A 12,698-nucleotide genomic window follows, 5' to 3' on the forward strand; every position below is an offset into this window, starting at 1 on the left:
AATTTATATTTATTATATTTTACTAAATTTTTGCGAATTTCATACAATATCTTTTGATCATATTTAGATTTTTCTCCCATATCTGCACTCCTTTACCCCTTTACAAATGCCCCACCAAATTTCTGTACTCTAAACTCAGGTTTTTGTCCTCAAATGCCTTGCAGGGTGGCTGTTTTCGTTTTGTTTGAGACAGGGTCTGGCTATGCAGCCCTGGCTGGCCTTGAACTCACAAAAAAACCTGCCTCTGCCTCCCAAGTGCTGGGATTAAAGGCGTGCACCACATGCAAAGCTTATTTTTAATTTAATTTATTTTTATGTGCATGAGTGTTCACCTTGTGCATGAGATTCACCGTGTGGCTTTATGTCTCGGTTTCTCCTCCTGTATTCATATGTACCACATTCATGCAGTGCCTGAGGACGTTAGAAGAGGGTTTTGGATCCCCTGGAACTGGAGTTATGCATGGTTGTTATCGGCCATGGGGGTGGTGGGAACTGAACCCAGCTCCTCTGCAAAAGCCACTGCTTTTTTTTTTTTTTTTTAAGATTTTTAAAATTTTTTATTTTATGTATATGCCTATATTGCCTGCATGTAGGTAAGTGCACCCATGTCGTGCAATGCCCCCGGAGGTCAGAAGAGGCTGTCAGATCCCCTGGGACTGGAGTTACAGACAGTTGTTAGCTGCCATGTGGGTGCTGGGATTCCAACCCCAGTCTTCCGCAAGAACAGTTAGTGTTCTTAACTGCTGAGCCATCTCTCCAGCCCCAAAAGCCAGTGCTTTTAACTGCTGAGCTAGCACCAGCCCCTATTTATTTTTAATTATATGTGGTGTCAGGGTGCAGGCATGCCAACTTTCAGGAACTGGTTCTGTTCTCCCAACATGTGTGACCCAGGGAAGGAACTCAGGTTATCAGGCTTGGCTGAACACTCCTCTACTGACAGAGCCATTTCACCAGCTCCTAGCCAGACTCAACCCACCGAGCCTCCATGAGCCCATCTGCAAAATGGAAGTCTGACCACATCCTCCTTCATTCATTCCATAAACATTCTCACAGCTCTACAGTAGTCTAGGTGATTTCAGAATCAGGACCCCCCCCCCCAACATTCTGAGATTAGTCTTGGGTCATAACTGTTGCCATGATTTTGAGGCAATTAACCGTATGTTGGGGGCATGGGACCCCAAATGATTTGTTCAACACAGATTCACCTTGTGGCTTTGTGCCTCAGTTTCTCCTCCTGCCCCTAACTTTTTATGTAGGGTTTGCCCCACCCCCCAACTCCTTCCACCACTGGATTCACCAGCAACTTTGTCTGTTAAAAATGGAGGTTTTTATTGGTTTTGGTCCACAAGGGTTTTTTTCACATTATCTTCTGGGTGCAGGGAGCCCCTAGGGGTGGGTCACGTGCAGCACTTGTGGGTGGGGTGGGTCCAGGACAGTTACAGGGCAAACAGGAGAGCTTGTGAGGTTCCAAACCCAGAGGGACCTCAATTTCCCCAAGTCTGTGAGTCTTAGGGAAACCAACACAGCTCCCCAACCTCTTGAACACTCTAAGGCCTTGGGTGCATCTTGCAGCACTGCACCCTCCACTCCTTTCCCTGGAGGGTTAAAACAAAAACCACACTTTTTTCTTTTCTCGAAACTGCCTTAAGTTTCTGTGGGTTCATAAACCACAAACTAGTGCGGAAGAGATGAAGGAACCAGAAACTATAAGGGCTAATCTCACCCTCCAAAACACACAAAGCTTGCCCACCCCATAGCCTGCTGGGAAACCCACAGCCTGGCTCTCTCACAGGGACTCCCACCCTGGTCCTCTGTCTGGTGGGTTAGCCCTGGGAAGGAAGCAAAGGATGATGGGAGAAAAAAGTCAGGCCCAGATAACACAGACCTGTCACCCCAGACCTCAGAGAACTGAGGCAGGAGGATTGCTGTGAGTCCCAGGCCATAGTGAGGCCCAGTCTCAAAAAACAAACAAAAAAAATAAAACAAAAAAAAGACCAGAAAAACACAGAAAAACCAAATATCCCCACAGGATGCTGATATGGGGTACTGGCACCTGTGGTACTCAGTACCTGGCTTCTTCCTGGTAGTAGGCAGGGAACTCGGGGGTCTCACCTGGGCCTTCGCCCCCTGATGGAGCATCGGCCGCTGGGCCCTGTGGGCAGTACTTGGGGTCATAGATCTGCCGCCCCAGACCAAAGACCTGGCCGCTTTGGTTGGCACCCTGGCTGTAGCCCATCTGCAGCGACAGGGAGGAGCTGTCACACTTGTCTGTGCCCAGTTTCGTGTCGTAGATGTGTCTGCGGGTCCCTGGAGCTGTCATGCCAACCTGGGGAGGGAAGGGCAGGTGTCAGGGTAGAGAGGGTGGCCCTGATTCCCTAATACCCCCTGCAATTCCAGACAGGGTTTTCAAAGTTTAACTGGAAAATTTTTACTTTTTTCTGAGTTAGGGTCTCTTATAGCCCAGGCTGGTCTTGAACTTGCCACATAGCTCAGGATGACTCTTCCTGATCCTTCTGCCTCTACCTCTCCAGTGCTGAGATGACTCATGTGCACTAGCACATTTGGTTTATGTGGTGCTAGGGATGAACCCAGGACCTCATGCATGCTAGGTTATCACTCTACCCACCCAGCAACAAACACTCTATCCACTGAGCTACAAGCACTCTACCCAGTGAGCACAGTCCTTTGTGGGAAACTGAGGCACAGAATGGGATGCTCACTTTCCCTGTGAGGTGGAAAGGGCCCTGAGGCTGGAATCCAGACAGGAGACCCCAGGACATGGTAGACCTCACCTGGCTGGCGCACTTGTTTGTCCCCATCTGCAGGCTGATGGTGCAGTGGTCCATGGGTGGCAGGATGTGGTTCTTGGGATCATAAAGATGCCTTCTGGTACCATAAGCTGTCATGCCTGACTGGCTGGCACACTTATTGGTCCCCATCTGTAGGGAGATGCATGGAGGGAGGTCAGGGTGCCTCTCCCCGGACCCCCCAGGAATACGAGAAGGGTCAGAAGGAGTCTCACCTACCTGCAGCCCGATGACACACTGGCCAGCCTTCAGGGTGGCATCATCAAAGTTCCTCTGCTGCTTCTCCGAGTATTTGACCCCAATGTCCACCCCGCTCTGCAGACCCTTGGTCTTGGCCTGGGTGGGGTGAGGGGATGGCGGAACCCCAGTCAGCAAGTGGCAGTCAGCCAATACAGCTCCGTATGATATCTACCACTGTACTCTGCCTGGACACCCAGCTGGCCTCTTTCCAGAATTAGGAAAGCTTTTTTTAAAAAAAAATTTATTTATTATTTTTATTTTATGTGTATGAGTGTATTGCCTGCATGTATGTGAGTGCACCCATGCCATGCAATGCCGCGGTCAGAAGAGGGCTTCGGATTCCCCTGGAACTGAAGTTAAGGACAGTTTGTAGCCGCCATGTGGGTGCTGGGAATCAAACCCAGGTCCTCTCCAGACCCCCCCCCCTCTTTTTGAGACAGGGTCTCCCTGTAGACCCAGCTGGCCTGGAACTCACTATAACTTGCTATATAGACCAGGCTGGCCTTGAACTCACAGAGATCCGCCTGCCTCTGCCTCCCAAGTACGGGGACTACAGGCATGCGCCACCACACCTGGCTCTTGGCTGGCCTCTTTCCTATCCTTCCAACCCCAAAACAGATCCTTCCTTTCTCACTACTTAGCCAAGGCTGGCCTGGAACTCACCATGTAGCCCCAGCTGGCCTCAGTCTCACCAAGAGCCGCTTGCCTCTGCCTCCCAAGTGCTGGGATAACAGGCCAGCACCATTCGCTCAGCTATAGTGACTCCGGATGTAAGTGCTCCTCTGGTTTCCCGAATCTAGTTCATAGGCTGCATCTTTGCTGTTCCCTCTGCCTTCGACACTATTCCACCCTTGCTCTGTCTGGGTTTGAAGGGTGGCAGACAATAGACAGCAATCCAGTCCTTTCTCCTCCTGGCTCACCTTCCCTGCCAGTGCCAGGAGAGACACCTGCACCTGTGTCAGGTTCCCATTCTCGAACAGGTCGTTGGCCTCAAACAGATCTACAGGGTTCATGCCGTAGCTCACCATGGCCTTGATGAAGTTGGACAGGTTTTCTAGCTGGGGGGAGGTGGGAGAATAGCGGTAAGTAGGTCTCAGTCTACCCATCTGCAGGATGGGTACCCAGTCTGTCCCCTCCCCTCAGGCCCCTCACCTGGTGCCAGTTCTGCTGGGACCGGTTGATCTTGGGGACAGAGCCTGGTTGTAGTTTGTTCATGAGTCTGTGGACAGACAACACCAGAAACCCCTGTTAGCACCAGAGGAACCTGGAGACCTGAATCTGAGTTTCCACCTAGCCTCAATTTTCCTTCACCCACTGAGCAGAGGAAGCTGCCAAACAATGGTGCTATGAAAATTATTGTGATCCAAAAATTTTTGGCAAGTCTTGGACTCTCCATTCCAGTACTTTTAGGGTGCAAAATGATGGACTATCTGAATCGGGGGTGAATCCCATGCTGAAAGCATGGCTTCCAGGAGGGTTAGCTGCTGACCCAGAAAACGACAGTTGCAGGGCCAGGTGCTTGAAGCCAGAGAGAACAGAGAGAAGACCACAAAATATGGGAGAGACGGGGCTGGAGAGATGGCTCAATGGTTAAGAGCACTGACTGCTATTGCAGAGGACCCAGGTTCAATTCCCAGCACCCACATGGTGGCTACGAACCGTCTTTAACCCCAGTTCCAAGGGAACCTGAAGCCCTCTTCTGACCTCTGTGGCATTGCACGACACGGGTGCACTCACATACATGCAGGCAATACACTCATACATATAAAATAAAAATAATAAAATATTTAAAAAAATACGGCAGAGACAAGAAAAAAGAAACAAAGGTGCGACACGGAGGGAGGAACAAGCACCCAGTGGCTGTGTGGGAGCACTCACGTGCACAGGATAACCCCATCTTTCAGACCCTTCTGGAAGTCAGGCCCGATGGAGAGGCCTGTCAGTCCCTCAATCCAGCTGCGGAGCTCGGCTTCCTTCTGGGGGTCATATTTAGACAGGAGCTGGAGGGGCAAAAAGATGGGGTTCAGCTGGGGTGCTTGGGGGAAGAGACCAAGGGGCTTGGAAGATCTCAGCCCAATGGGGCTGGTGTGGTTATAACACTGATAAGTTGGGCTGGAGAGATGGCTCAGCAGTTAAGAACACTGGTTGTTCTTGCAGAAGACCCGGGTTCGAATCCCAGCACCCACATGGCAGCTGACAACTGTCCGTAACTCCAGTTCCAGGGGATCCGACAGCCTCTTCTGGCCTCCTCGGGCATTACACAACACAGGTGCACTGCACTTACCTATATGCAGGCAATACACACATACACAAAATTAAAAAAAAAAAACACTGATAAGTTCTACCCCCACTGTGCCAGACTTACTAACGTCCAACCCCCACCAATCCCCCCATCTCCTTAACCACATCTCAGTGGTATTTAATATACCTATATACTTTTCTGGTTGTTGTGAGACAAGGTTTCACTATGTAGACCAGGCTGTCCTTGAACTCAAGAGCTCCACCTGCCTCTGCCTTCCAAGGGCACTACACCTGGCCAATCTGTGCTTTGTTTTTTTCAGACAGGGTCTCTTGTAGCCCATACTGGCCTTGAATTCACTATGTAGAAAAGGATGACGTTAGACTCCTGATCTTCCTGCCTCCACTGAGTAGGTCTAGAAGGAACCCAGGACATCATGCATACTAGGTAAGCACTCCAACAGCCACAAGCACTTCGCCAGCTGAGCTACATCCTCAGCCTGTCTCACCTGTTCTGCACATTTCCCATGAGTGGAGGTCTTTGGTGTCTGGTGTCTCTCTCCCTTCTCTCACTGAAGGTCTATCCACACTATAATTCAGAACCCTATTCTTCTTCATGGCTAAGGAATATTCCAGCACACAGGGCCTCTATCATATGTGTGTTCATATGTGTGTCCACCCACTGCCATTTGAGTTGTCCCCACCTCTTTTTTTTTTTTTTTTTTTGGTCTTTTTGAGACAGGGTCTCCCTGTAGCCCCAGATGGCCTGGAACTCACTATGTAGACCAGGCTGGCCTTGAACTCACAGAGATCCACCTGCCTCTGCCTCCCAAGTGCTGGGGTTAAAGGCATGCACCAGTAGGCCCGGCCTGTTCCCCACTATCGGACTGTTCTGAGTAGCGCTGGATGCCGTGTTCCCACCTGTTTCTATCCTCCCTGGGTGTAAACTCAGGAGTGGCCCCGCAGGTCACATGGTGATTCTTTGTTCAGCCCAGTGAGGAATCACACAATTTCTGTCCTGCCAACTGTGGTTCCTTTGCACAAACTCTGCTGACTACAAAAGTCTTTTCAAAATTTTTATTAATTTGATTATGTATGCCTGCAGGAGTTGTCTTTCTCCTTCACCAGATCCAAGGATTGAACTCAGTCTTCAAGCTTGGCCACAAGTCACTTTACCCACTGCTAAGCCCTCTCTCCAGCCCCTAAGATTCTTGTATAGCTTAGTCTCTCCCTCAAATCCAGTGAGAAATGACCATTCCCTTCCCTGGGCACCCTGCCCACCTCAGCACACTGTACACATGCCTCCCGGGTATCCTTGCTTATTATGGTCTGCCTTCCATGAGGTGTGCCATTACCCCAGGCGATCCCTAAACACCTTCCCACAGCCTCACACCTGCTCTATGTAGGTGCTGGGAAACCAAACCCTGGTACTCAGCAGAGCAGCCAGTGCTGTTCACCTATGAGCCCCACATTCTGATCTTTTTAAGCCCTTTGAAGTGGGATTAGGCCAAGTGATCGGGAGACAAGGGCAGGAGGAGTGGCCACTAACAGATCAGGTTCTCATGGCCGGGCCTGCAGGAATGAGTGAGGGTGATGGACTGGGAATGCCACGTCCCCGCCCGCAGTTCTGAGGACTAGGGTGGGGCAGCCACTTCCCTCCCCCACTGCCCTTCAGTACACTCCTTCTCAGTTGAATCTGAACCAGCTGTTCCCCTGGGGCCGAGATGAACAAAGCTACACCAGACTGGAGGCCAGTGGTGGGGAGCAGGGTAAACTGAGGCACTTGTGCCTGTAAGAATGTTCTCTGGGTTTCCCCTCCCAGAGGATGAGACCCTTCTGTGACCAGCAGCAGGTTGGTATAGGTCATGCCCATCAGAGACACTGGGTCATAGTGGACCTCTGACCTCAAGCCTGAAGCAGCTCTTCCAGCCACCATGCCCTTGGGGTGTCCCACATCTCTATCCCACTTCACCCCAGGGGGACATCGAGACCCCCAGGACCCAGGCAGAACCACTGACTTACACTCCATGCTGTGTGTCTCTGAGATGCTGAAGCGACCTCTCTGATCTCTGAGTGGGCTAAGGGTAGGGACATACTGAGACCTAAATGCTCGGCTAGTTGGGTGTACCCCAGTTTTAGGATGTCCCCCTCATTTCTGTGGGTGTGACTGGGCAGGTTCCAGTCGGAGGCAGGGTGCCGGGCTTGCTGACTGTGACACACAGGTGTCCAGTGGGTGTGTGTGGTGTTAGATCTATCTAGAAGGTTTCAGAATATCAGGCCTGACCACCCCACTCCCAAGTCTTGGATGGGCGTCATACTCTGGGCCTTGGGATGCTTTGTCCCTCTCTTATTAAAGTTTCCCCCTCAACCCCCCTCAGTTTTTTGCAGGAGACAAACTTCACACACTTTAGGGTCCCATTTGGGAGGATCCTTTGGAGGGAGGGGGTGACTACATTTGGACACTTAGATCTACAAATGACTTTGGCCACCCCTCTCCAACCCTCTCCCAGGTGTGTGGGGGCAGGGGAGAGGAAGGGGAAAAGTCCTGGGAGGGAGACGCCCTGTTTAAGAAGCCACTGGCCCCGCCCCCTTCCCCTCACCAATTTAAGCGGTTTCAGAAAGGGGAAGTTTAGCCAGGTGACAGGGAGGGGTCTGCAGGGGTCCTCTGAGACCCCCCCAGCTCTGAGGCTTTGCATTCTTCAAGGGGTTCAGGATATGGGAAACCCACCCCAGGTCCTGGCAAACCCTGGAGTGTTGGGAATATGAGGGTCCCCCTTCTCCGAGACCTCACGGCGCCCCAGATTTTCAGGACCGTACGCCCCCTTCCGCACCATCCTGTTAGGGGGAGACCCTCTCTATGTGGCCTAGATACTGCACGAATCCCAGCGTCGCGGGGCCGCGGGGGGTGGTGGGGACCCGGCATCCACTCACCCGGTTCTTCACCTCTGCCGAGAGCCCGTAGGACGGGCCCTTGTTAAACTGCGTGGAGCTCATGGCGTGGGACCCTCAGGCGGGACCGGACAGGGACCAGAGGGACCGGCCGCTGGCGGGGGACGGGGACGGATCTGGGCGCCGCCCCCCAACGCTGATTGGCGGGGAGAGCAAATGTCCTTATAAGGCGTGGAAGCGCCGAATTCCTGCGGCCGCGACTTCCTGAGTTCCCCTAGACCGCCGCTGACCCCCGCCCCGCGGAGCCACTCCAGCCCAGAGCCGGCGGGGTGGCGCACATTCCCCATCCTGTTTGGAGTTAAATGAAACTGAGGCAGAGAGCGGCACAGGACTACCTCCCAGCTGGGAGCGACCGAGCGGCTTTCCTACCTAGACTCGGTGTCAGTTCCACTCTTTCTATTTTAGTGAGAAATATGGAGCCATCAGGTGGGACCCTAAATCCGAAACTCCGAAACGCTAGCCCCTCTCGGCCACTTTCAGTCACTCACCAATTTGTCCTCTTCCCTGGAACTCTGGTAGCTAGGGGATGGACAGGAGTACCAGGCTCTTCAGAGGACCTGGCCTGGGCACTGGGGTTTGGACTTTTGAGTAGGAGCTTGCTGGTCCCCGTCTCCCAAACGGATCTGACTCCTTGATAGAATAAAAAGGTGGAAAACTAAAGTGGGATCAACTGGGGGAGGAAACCAAGGAGAAGAGCATCCTTGAGGAAGGCTGAGAGCCAGAAGGTGCTTGGGACATAAGGCTGGTATACAGTGGGTATTTAATAAGTGCTTGAGCTCAATCCACATCAGCAGATAAAGAAATGAATGTGGTGTGATGTCACATGCCTGTCATCCCAGCACTCAGGAGGTAGAGGTAGGATGATCCCAAGTTCAGGGTCATCCTCTGATACAGGGGCCAGCCTGGGCTACAGGGGACCCTGCTTCAAAACAGACACAACACAAAACAAGCTAATCCTAGCACTCAGGAGGTGGATCTCTGTGAGTTCAAGGCCAGCCTGGTCTACATAGTGAGTTCCAGGACAGCTGGGGCTATAGGGAAGCCCTGTCTCAAAAAAACAAAACAAAAACAAAAAAACAAAACAAAACAAAAAAAACAACTTTAAAATAATTAAAATTAAATAAATAAATCTAATTTCATCTGTCTTGTTCCCACGGTGACTGGAAAACTTGAACTGACCTGTGCTGTGTCTCTAAGTTGCTATTGTGACATCTCTGTTCTGACTGGAGGACCAAGTCCAGCACCTCTCTCTTTCTGTCCAGCGCCCCTGAGCTCAGAATGGTTTTTGGTTTTTGCTTTTTGAAGTGGTTGAAAGAAAGAAAGAAACAAACAAAAATCAAAGAATGAAAATTATTCCGTGCCATATGGAATTTACAGTCCATTCCAATCCCAGGCTCTGTGTGATTCTTTAGGAACTCACAGCTGCATGGTTTGTATGAACCTAGAATCTGTAAGGCTTTTCCCCCCACAAACTGAGCCCAGCTTTGCCTACTCAGCAAAGTTGAGATCTTTTTTCCCTGTCTGGCTGGTCTCGACTGCTATCTGAGGAAAACCAGGCACTCAAGAATTGGGGTTTCTGACAGATTCATATATCATAATCCTAAACCTGAGACTTCACGGGTATGGAATTAAAATTCTATATGGGCTGGTGCTGTGGCTCAGTGTGTAGAGTGCTTATAGTGTAAAATTGAAACCACAAAGGACAAGTCGAGCCCTCGAGTTGCAAAAGCAAGAGGCTTTTATTTTACACAGGTACCTGTGGGCACAGCTCCTGACAAAGGGAGAAGCGCGCTCCAGGTCTGGGGTTTGGGGTCTTTATAGGGCAGAAGCAGTTTACAGAAGCAGAAGCGTGGTTATTGGTTAGTTTAAACTATTACAAAATGCTATAGGGAGAGCGGGGGGGCTTACTTATCATTAAGCCAGATGTTTCAACCATAAAACTTACTTATCAGTGAGTTGGAGATGTCTCAGCCATGAAACTCACTAATTAGTGAGTTGGAGATATCTCGGCCATGAAGCTTACTTATCGGCAAGTTGGAATTCTTGACCGGTACGTGACCTGCCTGAGACGTGACTTGCCTGAGAGGCTTCATGGCTCCTGATCTTTATGTTTTTCAATAGCTTAGTGGTAAAGTGCTTGTAGCTCAGTTGGGTAGAGTGCTTATAATTCAGTGGGTAGAGTGTTTACCTCAGTGGGTAGAGTACTTGTACCTCAATGGGTAGAGTGCTTGGATCTCAGTGGGTAGAATGGTTGTAGCTTAGTGGGTACAGTGCTTGTACCTCAGTGGATAGAGTGCTTGTAGCTCAGAGGGTAGCATGCTCACCTAGCATGCACAATACCCTAGGTCCACCTCCAGCGCTGCATAAACCAGGTGTGGTGACACACACCTGTCATCCCAGCACGTGGGTGGTGGAGGCAGAAGAACCGAGAGTTAAGGGTCATCCTCTGCTACATAGTGAGTTTAAGTCCAGCCTAGGCTACATGAGACCCTGTCTCTACCCACCCTGAAAAAAATCTGTGTAATTTTAAGACTTCTATGTTTCCAACCCTGTGGAGTCTGGGTTCAAATCTGTTCCCCTCTTGGCTGTGTGATGCTAGGTACTGGTCAGCCCAGGGCTCCTGGTCTGTAAACAGACGCATTAATGCTTGCACAGTGCGGAGGGTGTGTGTGTGTGTGTGTGTGTGTGTGTGTGTGCCTAAGAGAATAGCCAAAGTTATGCTGATAGGCTCTCTTTTAGCACGAATGAGGCCTGGAAGTCTCTCATAGTACTGTATCACATCACTGTCTTCATGCCAATAGATTCTAGGCCATAACTGTACCAGCACACAGAAGTCTTGAGTAAAATTTAAGACCTCTAAAGATACACAAGGTGTCAAACCAGAATTACATGCCCAGTAGGTGCCTTCGGGGGGAATTAGATAAGTTCCCATCTCAGTGGGGGCATTCTTAATCTCTGAACATTGTTGGAATCCTTTGGGCTTACTCCCAATATAGGTTCCCTTGGAGGAGACTTGGGTCAAGGTTAGAAAGTGGGTGGTTCCGGCACAGGAGGGAGGATGAGCAGAACTGGAGTTTATTACTGTATAGTTTCCTGTAATAGCAATTCCCTCATAGTAGGGGGGGCTGGGGTTGAGACACAGCCAGCAATTCTTCGTCTTATTAGGCTCAGAGTGGTTCAGGGCCTGGAAAGCGCCCCTGACAAGGTTCAAGAGCCTATCTCCTGTCCCTGGGTAGGTAGAAAATGGGACAGTGGTTGGGGAAAGGCTGGCGTTGGCAACCATCGTGGGGGAAGGTACTGGTATCACCATGGGTTTAGGTGCCGGTTTGGAAGGAGGCCCCTTGTCACTTAGCACAGGATTGGGGCCTATTGCTATAGGCTTAGGCTCAGTAACGAGCCTTCTGATTGTGAAACGGAGCCCATCAACTTTTCCTTCTTGATATACTCGGAGTCCCCAAGTGTATCCTTTGTCCCAATTGAGAAGTATGTTTCTACCATGGGTTGTAAACTCTATGCGAAGGGGGTGGCACCATTTTCTATTACAGTCAGGTATCATCTTTCTATACTCTTTCCAGCTCCCGTGGGAGTAATTAGCTTTTACAGTGACATAGTCCCAGGATGAGGAGGGTTTCCAGTAAGCGTCCCCAGTGGTTTCGCACCCCCAACTTTTGCAATAATAATAATCTTCCCCCCCACATTTAGAGTTAATCCACTTTGGCCTATGATATCCGGGGCAAACATAGAAAGTTAGGGTACGCAGCAGGGCCCTTCGCTCTGCTGAGCCACAGTTTGGCCATGTCCTATATGGCCAGCCCTTTGGCGGGGGGTTGGGGGGCTCGTCCTCTTCGGCATCCTCGAGACCCCATGGCCCTGGAATCCCTATAGCTAACTTACATAAGTCTGGGTATAGGGTAGGCCACCAGGTGTTTTTAGGGGCGGTTTGCTTAACTTCAAAGACCACAATGCCCATTTGATTGATTACTTGCCAAGTGGTGGGTAGGGCAGTGTGTGGACTCCTGACTTTCACCCAAGCGATGAGTGGGTCAGCGTCCTCACTCGGGGCCCCTATGCCGATGGTTGCCAGAAACCCCAATAGAAGGAGCATTATCTTTACTTTTGTTTGACCAGTCTTATCTTTAGGGGATTGGTGGTTCGAGCCAGTTGCCATTCTTCTTCTACAGGAGCTTCTTGATGTTCTGGATTGGCCGCTTTTACGTGTGATGCGTGGACCCAGGAGGCGATGCCGTCCACTTTGAGCGCGGTGGGGGTGGTTAGCAGGACAGTATAGGGTCCCTTCCAGCGAGGCTCTAGGCTCCGGCTCTGGTGTCTGCGTACCCAGACAGAATCCCCCGGCTGGAAAGGATGGGGAGCAATAGGGGTGTTAATAGCATCCTTATAGGCGGCTGCCAAGGGTGCCCAAATCTCTTCATGGGCCATCTGCAGCGCCTTCAGGTGAGCAAGAAG

At 50.8% G+C, this 12,698-nt stretch overlaps 1 protein-coding gene and 1 long non-coding RNA gene across 2 annotated transcripts in view; one reads left to right on the top strand and one right to left on the bottom strand.

Moving 5' to 3' along the window:
- LOC115071046 overlaps positions 1-12,698 on the top strand; it is a 17,167-nt gene that overhangs the window by 1,578 nt on the left and 2,891 nt on the right. The window lies entirely within an intron of this gene.
- On the bottom strand, positions 1,309-8,370 carry Cnn2 (calponin 2). The gene is made up of 7 exons (XM_008837186.3): positions 8,217-8,370; positions 4,926-5,047; positions 4,200-4,266; positions 3,968-4,105; positions 3,027-3,143; positions 2,793-2,939; positions 1,309-2,326 (listed from the first exon to the last, which is right to left on the bottom strand). Exons 1-7 carry the CDS (start codon positions 8,277-8,279, stop codon positions 2,063-2,065), a joined length of 918 nt encoding a protein of 305 aa, XP_008835408.1. The 5' UTR covers positions 8,280-8,370; the 3' UTR covers positions 1,309-2,062.

The sequence above is a fragment of the Nannospalax galili genome, unplaced genomic scaffold, assembly GCF_000622305.1.
Source record: "Nannospalax galili isolate Female #2095 unplaced genomic scaffold, S.galili_v1.0 scaffold77, whole genome shotgun sequence".
NCBI classification, from domain to species: domain Eukaryota; kingdom Metazoa; phylum Chordata; class Mammalia; order Rodentia; family Spalacidae; genus Nannospalax; species Nannospalax galili.

Coding starts and splice junctions, on each gene's coding strand:
- Cnn2 (XM_008837186.3), bottom strand. CDS start 8,279: ATGAGCTCCACGCAGTTTAACAAGGGCCCGTCCTACGGGCTCTCGGCA. Junction 3,144..3,967: donor TCCTGGCACTGGCAGGGAAG/GTGAGCCAGGAG, acceptor CACCCCACCCAG/GCCAAGACCAAGGGTCTGCA. Junction 2,940..3,026: donor AGTGTGTCATCGGGCTGCAG/GTAGGTGAGACT, acceptor ATCTCCCTACAG/ATGGGGACCAATAAGTGTGC.